General features: G+C 34.5%; 1 protein-coding gene across 23 annotated transcripts in view; it reads left to right on the forward strand.

The window, feature by feature from the left end:
- ORC4 (origin recognition complex subunit 4) overlaps positions 1 to 13,599 on the forward strand; it is a 75,163-nt gene that overhangs the window by 53,923 nt on the left and 7,641 nt on the right. For 20 of the 23 annotated variants that reach the window (XM_078327855.1, XM_078327851.1, XM_078327865.1 and 17 more), the window contains 3 exons: positions 2,368 to 2,416; positions 4,923 to 5,074; positions 8,516 to 8,689. In XM_078327855.1, the coding sequence (XP_078183981.1) occupies positions 2,368 to 2,416; positions 4,923 to 5,074; positions 8,516 to 8,689 (375 nt within the window). The remainder of the gene's footprint in view (positions 1 to 2,367; positions 2,417 to 4,922; positions 5,075 to 8,515; positions 8,690 to 13,599) is intronic. The other 3 variants (XM_054257661.2, XM_078327858.1, XM_078327859.1) reach the window with 1 other exon arrangement.

Raw genomic sequence — 13,599 nt, forward strand, 5'->3', positions numbered from 1 at the left:
TACTCTGTTTTCAGAATTTATTCATACTTCATTATCATATCCATCTTATAGTCTCAGGATAGTGAACATCAGTAAAAGAAACTGACTTGAAATGTTTTGAAACTTGTATTAAAGTTTTACCTTTTACCTAATATATAGGGCCTAAGGAAAACATGATAATTTAATTTTGCAGCTGCCTGAATTTTCACAATGAAATTACTTATCCTCATACTAAGTATGCATTTGGAGTGGGTTATATACATTCCAATTTCATTTTCTGGTTACTGGTGACCATGATTAGAGTTTACTCTAATCTCTGAACTGTATGCTTTGTGCTACAGTGACACTGCCATAGTTGTGTAAGACTTCTAGCATTTATGAGTTTCTTTCTTTAATAATTGATCTATAAAAAGTTAAGTAAATTTGTCCCTTCCATAGTCTGTAGGTCTTTGAAGTGCAATTTTGAAATGCTCCTTCTATAAGTCTAATATTCTACTTCCTGTTTAGAATGTGATGTTGAAGGTAGTGGCCTATACTAAGCCAAAGACAGTTCCTATTAAGTATGCTCAGTTTGCTTTTGATTCCCAGTTGATCTGGATAACTGTTTCTGACATTTTTAAATGTTACATATTCATATTGGTTTTATGTGAAATAATAAAAGGCACAATTGTTTATCATTCTATTCTAATCTTCACTATTATTATTATCACATATAGAGATTATTAGTTTAAGTTGTATCCAAAAATGTTTTGGCTGTATTCCAAAGTAAGCATAGCCAAACAGGATATGATATACATAAATTCTTCAGTATACTTTTGAATAGACAATTACTGCTATAGAAATTATTAGTTTAATTCCTTCATTATATAAATTTGGCTTCTGCTCAGAGAGCATAATTAGGTTGCCAAAGGTCATGAAATGGCAGTCTCGACAGTATAAGATAAGTCACTTACTCAGTTAATTCAAGCCACAGCTTTTCTGGTCTGATAAAAGCATATATCTATATTATACATGCACAAATACATATTTATAGAAGTATATATGAAATATAAGATATAATCTTTTAAACAAAAAGCCTGAAAGACAAGCTACCTTTTAGTAACTGACCACTGATTTCCCAACTTTGTTATGTATGTATGATTTCCTAGGCTTTGTTATGTTATAGCAAATTATGGATAATACCTTCTGGTCTGCCTGTCTTGGAAATAGTATAACAACAGTGAAAGTTTTTAAAACACTTATGCAATTTTTCTTTTTTTTTTTGAGCCGGAGTTTTGCTCTTGTTACCCAGGCTGGAGTGCAATGGCATGATGTTGGCTCACGGCAACCTCCGCCTCCTGGGTTCAGGCAATTCTCCTGCCTCAGCCTTTTGAGTAGCTGGGATTACAGGCACGCACCACCATGCCCAGCTAATTTTTTGTATTTGTAGTAGAGACGGGGTTTCACCATGTTGACCAGGATGGTCTTGATCTCTTGACCTTGTGATCCACCCACCTCGGCCTCCCAAAGGGCTGGGATTACAGGCGTGAGCCACCACACCAGGCCCACTTATGCTCTTTTTATGTTAGATATCTCAACTAGAGAACAAATAAGTGAGTTTCTTTTCTCCTTTATATCTCCTCAAATCTAAAGTTGGCTCTTTCTTTAAATTATGAACTCTGAATGAAATAAAAATTAATAACTTTAATGAAAAAAATATTTAAATGGGATTTCTACCCACAATCTGGAGCACCTGGATAATGCATCTACTACCTTGTTCAGTTTCATCAGGAATATTTAATTGTATCCAAAAATGTTTTGGCTGTATTCCATGTAAACATAGCCAAACATGATATGATACACATAAATTATTCAATATACTCTTGAATCGACAAACATTGTTATAGTATTTATTGTTTCAAAAAAGCCTTTTCTTATATCTCATTTAAATTAATGGTTTTTTCTTTACTGGTACAAATTAATTTGAGACTTGCAAGATCCCATTGTGTTTGAAGACACAAAGTTGAATGCATTTCTAGGTCTCAAACTGTATTTAGAGTATGGCAACTCTATAAAACTACCTTCAAATAAATTTAACATTCTTACAGATTTTGTCCAGAAAATATAAAATTTCTTACTTTTCTTTTTCTTCTTTGACCGGTTATCCTCAAGTTCTGAAATATAACATTTCATACATGACATATTTATTGTTGTTTTCAGTGCTGAGCTATCTTTGCTTAAATATTTAAATTTTAGATAGGAAGTATAGAGACACTCAGCAGAGTCTGGGCAGTGACTCTAATAACTAGAATATATACAGTGTTTATGTAAAATCTGAGAATCAGACAGCCCTCTTTTGTTTTTTATTTCACCAAACTTTTAGTCATTTTTTCTCATTTTGTTGTTCAGGGAAGCTTTGCTGAAAACTTTTCATTTCTTCTGGAAGCTTTAAAAAAAGGTAAATGTTAACATATTCAGCTGTGTCAAAAGGTATATTTTAACTTTATTTTTTCCTTGATTATAAAGGTAATAACAAGCTTTTGCCAAAAGAAAAACTCATAAAATACAGAAACATAAAAAAGAAACAATGATCACTGTATTCCCACCGTTATAACAGTGATTTTCTCAATTAGCATTTGGTTTCTTATCTTTATTCACCTGCTGTATATTATTGATAGAGAGAAATTTAACATTTTATGAGAATAAAATTATCTTGCCTATTGTTTTGTAATCAGTGAATTTTGATCTGCATCACCATTTTTATGATTCTCATCTTGTTTTATTAGGTGCTATTTATTAATCACCAGTTATGGACTTGTGTTTCTAATCTGTTATAATTAAGAAGAGATACTTAGATGATCATCCAGATATTTCCTGGGGTAAATTTCTGTGGGTAGAATTCTGGGTTAAAGGGCACTGTTTTTAAAAGAATGAACACTACCAAATTACCTTAAAGATTCACTTCGTAAAAATATTCGATTGTACCTTTTTCTCAGCCTCAAAAACAATTATTTTTATGTTTGCCCATCTAATAGAAAATCTTTCATCTCTTACTTTAATTGGAATAATTTTGTTCTTTATTTGCATAATTCTGATTAATTTGCATAATTCTGATAATGGTGATGCTTATCATTTCACATTTTTATTGACCTTTGATATTTCCTGATTTATGTACAGTCATGTGCCACATAACACTTTTAATTCAATGATAGACCACATATGTGACAGTGGTCCTTTTAGACTTTAAAACTGTATTTTTACTGTACCTTTTTTGTATTTAGATATGTTTATTAGATACACAAATACTTCCCATTGTGTTACAGTTGCCTACACTATCACATGCTTACAGGTTCATAGTCTAGGAGCAATAGGCTATGCCGTATATCCTAGGTGTGTAGTAGGCTATACCATCTAGGCTTGTGTAAGTACACTCTGAGGATGCTTGTACAATGATGTAATCACCTGCAGTACATTTCTCAGAACATATCTGTGTTGTTAAGGGAAGCATGACTCTATTTCCTGTTGGGTCTTTGACCTGTTTTGGTAATGTTTATCTTATACTTACTTATCGGAATTTTTGTGTTTTATTTTTCTCTTCCCTTAAGTTTGGTTTGGACTTTTCTGCTAAACTTAGTGTTTTACGTTTTCCACAGTTATGTTTATCTAGAAAGTTTTTTCTCTCCTTCAGATTATGAAAACATTGATCCATGTTTTCATTTAATATGTATATTTGTAATTCGTAATTTGTTTGGAAATTTTGATTTGACCTGTAAAGTAGGGATCTAACTTTGAATAGACTAATTTTCCCCACTGATGTATAATGCAATATTTTATCAAATACTAAAATTTTATATTAGTACATAGGTCTCTTTCTAGACTTTTGAGTAATTCCTTTGGTTTTGTACCAGTATTAAATCATTTAGGCACTGTATTTGTTATTTGTTGAAGTAAGTCTTTCGTCAGATAATAGTTTTACTTTTTAACACAAATGTAAAGGCTGTAAGCCTAAGGTAAAAGGGATTGTTTTACTAAAGTAGTTTCCATCATTGAAGTGAGAAAAATGTAACCAAAGAAAATCATGTGGAACTTTTCCCCATGAAAAGCATTTTAGTTGAAATGCTGAAAGTTGTGCTTAAAGGGAGTTAAAGTGCTTTAGTTAAACTTTATAATCTAACCATTGTTTATAAAAAGTATTTCTATGAGAAGTATACTTTGCATTTCTACTGAGTAAACAACTCTTTTAAAGCATTAGTATTGTTCATTAAGTAGTGACTTCCCTTATATTTTAATCCCAAATGTTTTGGTTCTATATAGGTATAGAAAAGTCTTTTGCCAATTTTGTAATCATTAAGAATTCTGTTTACATAATTATAAAAATAATAGTCTTTAGTAATTTAAATGATTTTTGACATTTTTCAAATAAACTATACTAGAGTCTAGGAACTAGACTGAACTTTTTTTTTTTTTTTTTTTTTTTGAGACAGTTTCATTCCTGTTGCCCAGGCTGGAGTGATCTTGGTTCACTGCAACCTCTGCCTCCCGAATTCAACATCTTCTCCTGCCTCAGCCTCCTAAGTAGCTGGGATTACAGGCATCCGCCACCATGTCCAGCTAATTTTTGTATTTTTTTTTTTAATGGGGTTTCACCATGTTGGTCAAGCTAGTCTCAAACCCCTGACCTTGGGTGATCCAGCCACCTCAGCCTCCCAAAGTTCTGGGATTGCAGGCATGAGGCACCGTGCCCAGCCTAGACTGAACTTCTTGAGAGCAGTAGGGGCTATCGTTGTCCTTTGAATAGCTTCTTTTGTTGAATGAATGTACATGTATCAGTAAATGCCCTACCCAAAGTATGTTATCAGTATGTTTGTAGAATTAAGTTTTAAAACCTGAAATATAGTAAATAGTTTAGAAACTGAGGAAAGGTGGATATAATTTCTTGTTGTAATGCTCTTATTTTATCTTAGGTGACCGAACTAGCAGTTGCCCAGTGATCTTCATATTAGATGAATTTGATCTTTTTGCTCATCATAAAAACCAAACACTTCTCTATAATCTTTTTGACATTTCTCAGTCTGCACAGACCCCAATAGCAGTTATTGGTCTTACATGTAGATTGGTAAGTCTTTCTCTTCATTAAAAAATTTGATTATAATATTTTAAAATTTAAGCTTAATTGCTGACACTACTAGTCTTTTTTCACTTATTTTGTCATTATGTTAGGCATTTAAAATATTTTGTTTCAGCAGTATATATCCTGCTTTTCAACTCAAATTGGGGAAAATGGGTAAATGGTTGCCTTAGCCCATTAATGAATACCTCCCTCCTCCCAGTGAAATAACTGAAGAAAAAAACGTATGAAATCAGATTATGCTAATAAATATAATTTCTCCTTTTCTACAGCTCTTTTTCAGAAAGTGAAACTTTATACTAATTTGTATTTCAACAGTCCTCCGTCCAGTGCTGTTTCTCTATAGAGTGACTGTTATTTGCCCCTCCTTCCCTGTACTCTCTAGCTTATTTATGATGCATGGCTTTAGTATACCTCCCTCATACAACATTGGCTGGTGCTCCGCATATCTTTATTTCTCCTTGCCAAAAGCAGCAGACTATGACAGGGATCAAAGAAGCACCCTCCATCTTGCCAAAAACAAAAAATCTTCCTTTGGATGGAAGTGGTTGTGGCAAGTCTTGTTGACCCAGTGAAGGACCAAATAAAAGGTCAGTAGCGGCTGGGCACGGTGGCTCAAGCCTGTAATCCCAGCACTTTAGGAGGCCGAGGCGGGTGGATCACGAGGTCAACAGATCGAGACCATCTTGGTCAAAATGGTGAAACCCCGTCTCTACTAAAATTACAAAAAAATTAGCTGGGCACGGTGGTGCGTGCCTGTAATCCCAGCTGCTCGGGAGGCTGAGGCAGGAAAATTGCCTGAACCCAGGAGGCGGAGATTGCGGTGAGCCGAGATCCCTCCATTGCACTCCAGCCTGGGTAACAAGAGCGAAACTCCGTTTCAAAAAAAAAAAAAAGGTCAGTAGCTTCTTAGCACTGTTATCAGGTGTTCTTTTTTGTTCTGTGTATATAATCCTCCAACTGTTTAGTTCTTTCAAGTGTAATTTTTTTCTTTTCTGAGATAGAGTCTTGCGCTGTTGCCCAGGCTGAAGTGCAGTGGCGCGATCTTGGCTCACTGCAACCTCCACCTCCCGGGTTCAAGTGATTCTCCTGCCTCAGCCTCCTGAGTACCTGGGACTACAGGCATCTGCCACCATGCCCAGCTAATTTTTGCATTTTTAGTAGAGACAGGGTTTCACCATGTTGGCCAGGCTGCTCTTGAACTTCTGACCTTGTGATCTGCCTGCCTCGGCCTCCCTAAGTGCTAGAATTACAGGTGTGAGCCACCGTGCCTGTCCTCAAGTGTATTTTTATCTGTATCCATGTTTATAGGGAGAGAGCAAAAGGATAAAGAGAGTAGTGACTTTGTCAGCAAGCATCTTCTTCCCCAGTGGGAGTAATCGCATTTTTGTTTTTTTGTTTTGTTTTTACTATTCCCTGTATGCCCACATTGCCAACTTCTGTCATTACTACCTACTACAAAGACATCATGTACTTCCATCTCTTTTCATTCCCAAGTTTAGACTCTTAATTGTTGCTTGTGTAGATTATTACTTTCACCGTCTACCTATCTATATGGGTGACCTAGAACTCTTTCTTAATAGAAAATAAATGTGCAATACCTGTATCTCTGAATATAACCTTTCTTCTCTTTTAGTTCAAATGCTGGCACTATACTTTTATTTGACCTCATAAAAATATTAAAAATTTTTTATGCACTCTCCCGCCTCTACCTCAGGCTGTTAGTCTTTCCTGTCCTCAACTAACCATGATCTCATTTTGCTCACTTGAATTCTCTCCACTATATCATGATTTTTTGATCTAGGTATTATGAGAGTCATCTGACTAGACATGGAAATGTACATTTGTGAACTTAACCAACCCCCCTTTTAAAAAACTTCATTCTGTAGTGTTTCAACAATATACATAGGAGGGAATAAATACCCTGAATTCCCTTTTCCACTCATTGTCAAGATTCAATTACTACAGACTAGTTTTATTTATCTTCTACATCTCCCTTCATTCCCTCCCTTCATTATTTTGAGGCAAAAACTAGGTATCATGTCATTTTATCAGCATTTTATAATGTATTTTTATGAGATAAGGCCTCTTTAAAAAATATATTTTCCTAATATAATTGTTATATTAGCTGTAATTTCTTAAAGTCATCAAATAGCATGTCAGTGTTCATATTTGGGGTTGGGAGTTTTTATAAATGACTTTATTGAGATATAATTTATACCATGCAATTTGCTCATTTAAATCATACAATTAACAGAGTTTTTGTTTATTTATAGAGTTGTGCATTTATCACCACAGTTTCAGAGCCTCATACCTTTAAGCCTTCACCACAATCCCCTGTTCCCTCCCCAGCCCTAGGCAACGACTACTTTCTGACTGTTATTTTTGAATCATGTAACATATAGTTTTGTGTGACTGGCTTAACATGTTTTCAGGGTTGATCTGTGTTAGAGCATATATCAGTCCTTTATTCCTTTTTATTGCCAAATAATATTCTGTTGTATTATAGCTATATCACACTTTGTTTATCCATTCATCAGTGGATGGACATTTGGGTTAGGCTATTGAAAATAATACTGCTGCAAACATTGACATACACTTTTTTTTTTTTGCAGTTATCTGGTTTCATTTCCCTTAGTTGTATACCTTGGAGTGTAACTGTTGAATAATATGGTATTCTGTGTACTGTAATATATTTTGAAAAATTGCTCAAGTTCAGTATTAAAAAGAGATTTAGGAATGACAGTTCCTGCCATGTATGTGACTTAGGAAGACAGCTTACCTATTGTGCTTTTGATGTCTTGAATAGTTCCAATGCCTATCAGTTTTGTGGAAGTATTTTCTTCATTTAAGAACACTTTGTATGTCCTTACAAGTAGTACATGTTAGTTATCCTTTGGTTTTTAGTGTTCTTTGATAGTAAATTTGATTCCTGATTTCTTAAGGAAAAACAGCACAAATAGAAATAGGGTCTAAAAACATTACTTTTTAAAAAAAAGCCAGAAGTTAACTTAGAAATGCCATGTTGCATTTCTGCCGCATTCCTCTCCTGAGGTTGGTTCCTGCTGCCTATCATGCTATTAATTTTTTAATCTCAGTTCTTCAATTCCTTATTGAAACTCTTGATGTTACTGTGACATGTAGCTCTTCAATATAGTCAGTTAACAATCATACTGGGTCTTGGAATGTTACAGATTAGCTGAGAGTAACATGGTAAGAAAAAGACATGGCATCACCAAGCCAGCAGATGCTGGCAGGGGGAGGGGATTATTTAGTCTGCATAAAATGTTTTAAGTGTTTATATATTATAGACTAAACAATAATTATAAGTGATAGTTTGCTTATACCTCTAACATTGATACAGTGTTTTTTGTTGTCGTTGTTTTTTAACATACATCTTACTTACAGAGATTTCTGTTTGTTTTTAAGGATATTTTGGAACTCTTAGAAAAAAGAGTGAAGTCACGATTTTCTCACCGTCAGATATACTTAATGAATTCATTTGGTTTTCCACAGTATGTTAAAATATTTAAAGAACAGTTATCTCTACCTGCAGAATTTCCAGACAAGCTTTTTGCTGAGAAGTGGAATGAGAATGTTCAGGTAACTTAAAGGGAATACAGTTAAATGTTCTTATTATATGATTTAAAGCAATTAAAACATAAATTTTAGAAATTAGTAAAGCTTCTAATATTGCTGGGGTATAAAGCTGCAGGAATACAAACTATATACTTTTTAAAAATTTTCTTCTGAAAATAGACAGTTGAAATGTCATATCTCCTAAATTCTCTCTTTTTTTTTTTTTAAAGACAGGCTTTCACCATGTTGGTCAGCCTGGTCTTGAACTCCCAACCTCAGATGATCTGCCTGCCTTGGCCTCCAAAGTGCTTGGATTACAGGCATGAACCACAACGCTCAGCCAAATTCTATCTCAAAAGAACATCACAGTTATACTTTAGGATTTCTGTTAGTAGTTTGGTATTTTACATATTTAGCAATAATAATAACTAGTAAATAATGATAAATGTTAGTGAGTCATATCTATTATGTGTAGATTTTTTGTTTTCTAGTTTTCATTAGCAACTTCAGCTTTTATTTTGTTAGGTCTTAAGAAGCAGTCCAGCCTGTGGCACCTCTGGTTATATTATCTAATAGGTGATCACATCTCACAGTCCCTGGAGACCTGAGAGTCTTAGATACAAAGGCAGATTCTTGTGTTGTTTTAAAGATTTGCCAAGCATTTGAGACTGTAAGTTTACCCGCGCTTAAAATATGCTCAACACACTAGCATCTTTTTAATCTTATGCTGACCAGAGGTTTCAGTTGGGAACGAGAAAGGAGGGAGTATGCAGGCGAGTGTGTATTTAATAACATAATGGAAAAACATTGTTAATGAATAAGTCCCTTATAGTAGACTCTCAAAAATAATTGACCTTTTGAGAGTGAAAAATAATATAGAGTTCCTGGTTCTGAAGGAATTGGGAAAAACTGATTTATAATATTAAAATACTGGTATGGATAATTAGATCTTTGAATAGAATTGCACAGTCTTTATTCACTGGCTCTATTAAAAAGATTGTTTTATTTTAAAGCAGTAGTGATAGATTGTATTTTTACCATGCATTCTTAAATACCAATGCTAAATTGGAAGTGTTTTGCATTAGTTTGTTCTTTAAATGATTATTGTTTTGATTATAAAATATAGTCTCATGTAAGCACTATTTTGTCACATTTCATTTTTTTAATCATAAAAGTTTATTGAACAAAATTTAATCAGTGCAAAAGAATAGATGATAAATAGTGGACGTTTCCCTTAAAACTATGCCAATTCTCCTTTCTACTATGGAGTGATTAATGGTCTATAACATTGCAGAGTTTACCTACATGCAAAATATGTTGTTTTTACCGAAAGGACTCAAAGCATACATATTTTTATATTACTTTTTTCCCATTGATATGACTGATAATTTCCTGTTCAGTTCAACTCTACATAATTCTTTGTTAAAATTGCTGACATTATCTTTAAAATTCAGATTATTGTGCCTTGATATAATTAGGTATGGATCCTCTATTCTACACAAATTAATCTTGCCTGGGACTCAGATCTTTCAGTTACCTGTGGCAAGTGTCTTTGATACTGTTTCTAATTATAGGATTCCATCTATAGGAGCACTTTCTTTGTAGTTGATACTCCCACAGCGTCCCCTCTTACTGGGGTCTGGTGTGGACCAGACCTCTGGATCTTCAGCTTTCTGATCTACTTTTCAGTGCCTCACAGACTTTCATCTTCTATAACTCTTAAACTGATTGTCTTATTCCACCAGTATGTTTTTTTTTTTTTTTGGTTATTTTAGAGATTCAGTGTAGTGTTTCATTTAAATGTCTGTACTTTCCATGGGCTCTTATGTTTTCCATACCTGCTCACAATTAATCTTCCTAAAGTGACTACATGGTCCAGGTTGCATTGTGCCATCCTTCATCACCTGTCCTTCCCAACTGTCTTGAATTCTGAGCATCCAAAAGTGGGTATATAAATAAAGAGGATGCTGGGAGTTACTGGTGAAGAAGCATAACTCTGCATGACTTGGAAAATGGTAACTATTTGTTAGTAGCATAGCTCAGCTCTAGCTTTCTGGACTTGTTGCATACCTTAAATCCCCTGAATGTGAGCACTATCTTGTCATCTTTTTGATAGTCTTAATAGTAGGTTTCATTAAGTAGAACCAGCATCACTGGTGTTTGTGTCTCTGAGTTCTAATATTTTCTTCCCCTATCCTGATTGTCTTATGCCTCTCTTTGGTATGCGAATAAAATGAGCTTCACTTGAAAAATCTGTCAGCACCATGGTCAGAGTCCCTGCCTTGTGCGGTAGGGGGATAGCTGCATTAAAGGAGCTATTCTTTCTCTTAGTGCTGATAATCCAGCAGGTTATTTTTCATGGCAAGATTAAACCAAAAGCAGTGATACAGATAACAGGTCACACATGGAATCTCATCTAAGAAATATCTTCAGGATAAGATTGAACCTGGATATCTTGCCTAATTTGAAGGTTTGTTTTAGCCCTACTTCAAATGACTCAAGTAAACAGAGTAGACTCTATCTTACCATGGCAGTATAAGAGGGATCCTTTAAAAAGAACATTTGAAGGAATCATACCTTATTCTCCTCAAATGAAATCTCCCTAAGTTCAACTGGTTATTGATAATAGCCTTATCCTCAAATAGGGTATGGTGTTTGAATCAAGATGGCATTAAAAATGTAATAAAAGAGGTAGACAATTTTTTTGTTTGTTTAAATGGCTCATGTATATAAGGTAGGCATTTTTAAAAGCAGATTAAGTAATTATAGAAGCAAGAAGGTGACAACTTTCAGAAAGAGAAGGAGTTGGAGTCAAACCACTAAAACTAAAGAGATGAAATAGCAAGGTGGAGTACAGAAGACTAATCTCTGAAGCATCATGTCAAAGAGAGGCAAATACAGGCTTTAAAAATAATTGTTTCTTGCAAAGAAAAGTTTTACAATCAATTTTGTCCCAGGTTATTTTCTTTAGTTGTCCTAAGTGCTCTGATTTTACCACATCAACTTTTACAAGCTACAAATTACAGAAGCCAAGACTGTAGTTTGCGTGTGATATTTAGCCACGTATTTATCTTCCATATTGCAATTTTAAAACTGTGGAAAAGCTAAAAAAAAATTTATAATTTCCAAAAGGTTTGTATTACTTTGCTTTGTTATTTTATGTTCACCTTGTGTACTTCCAAGGATATTCTACCATCTTTGTGACAGAAAAATATACATATAGTAACAGGAAGCCCTTTAAAATACAAAGAGAAGACTAGAAACAATAGCAAGGGAGTGGGAACTATAATTAAGACAATCTATTTCCTGAGAGTATAAAATTTCATTCCAGTGGACTAGAACTTACTTCTGAATCTGGGCTTCTTGGAGTAGAAAAAGTAGACATGTAGTTAGCTCTAGAAAATTTAAAAAAAGCTTAGTTTTTTGGGCTTCTCTTTTAAAAGGAAAAAGAATCCATATTCCATGCAAATAACTTTTGAAAAATTATGTCAATCTTTTCTAAGCCTTTCTTGGCTCTTTGACCTCGGAATTTACTCTCTTTTCATGTAATCTTTTCTTCAGTGCCAGTGTTCCTCACCTTCCATTCAACCCTAATAGACTGCAGTCACTGGCCTCTTTAGATGCTGCTTTCTCAAAGGGCCCTGGTGATCTTTGAACTTCTAAAGCCATTAGCCTCTTCTCAAATATATCTTATCTAAACTTTACAAAGTAGTTTATATCATTGAACCCCACTTCTCTCTTGAAACTTTCTTCCCTTATTTTCTTTTTTTTTTTTTGAGACAGAGTTTTGCTCTTGTTACCCAGGCTGGAGTGCAATGGTGTGATCTCGGCTCACCGCAACCTCCGCCTCCTGGGTTCAGGCAATTCTCCTGCCTCAGCCTCCTGAGCAGCTGGGATTACAGGCACGTGCCACCATGCCCAGCTAATTTTTTGTATTTTTAGTAGAGACAGGGTTTCATCATGTTGGCCAGGATGGTCTCGATCTCTTGACCTCGTGATCCACCTGCCTCAGCCTCCCAAAGTGCTGGGATTACAGGCATAAGCCACCGCACCTGGCCTCTTCCCTTATTTTCTATACCTCTGCTCTGTCTTGAATTCTCTTCCAGTCTTTGGTATCTTTCTTACTTTCTTAGTTTTTCTCTTTTCCTACCTAATACTTAAATACTGATAATCCAAGATTCATTTCTTGACCACATTTCACTTTTCAAAGGCCATTTTGTTTCCCATAGATCATCTGTGATTTTTATCTTCTACTTTTCAAACACTTCCTTCTTTTCTGCTACCAGCTAATTCTCTACCAGATGTATCTCCTATAAATTGTCTTAATTTTCTTTTGTCTTCATACAACTCAGATAATTCAGACCCTCCTTACCTCTTGTCTGGACAGCTACCTCCAGTTAGGTTTTTCTGCCTTTGTTTTTTTTTGTACATTCATTTTTCCAGTAACTGAAACTCCAGTTTGTGACTACTCATTTTCTGCCAATATGCCATGATTTTCCTAATACTCATGTTCCCTGTAACTGAAATGGTCTTCCCTCTTTTTTAAATCTCTTGTCTCATCCAGTTTAAGCATTCTTTGTAATGCTTTACCTTGTTTATCTAGGTACAGTAATTCATGCTCTTGTGTTTTTGTGCTGCATTTTGTTCATTTCACTTGTATGTCTGTGTAGTTTCCCTTATTCAAGTAGAAGTTTCGGGTTAGCAAGGATTGTTTCGTCATTGTGTTCATTGAATTAATGTAAAGAACATGATAGGAAAATCAGTAGACTGGAAAGTTTCTTTTGATTTTAGTGTTCTACAAAAAAGACCAACATCTGTTTACTAATGAATTAATATTAGATAGAGTTAATAAGGTACACTAACCAGTAAGGCACAGGATTATATAGGTTTTAAACCACATCTTTCCTCAGTTTTGACTTTTTTTTTTCCTTTAG

The sequence above is a fragment of the Callithrix jacchus genome, chromosome 6 (genome assembly GCF_049354715.1).
Source record: "Callithrix jacchus isolate 240 chromosome 6, calJac240_pri, whole genome shotgun sequence".
NCBI classification, from domain to species: Eukaryota; Metazoa; Chordata; class Mammalia; order Primates; family Cebidae; genus Callithrix; species Callithrix jacchus.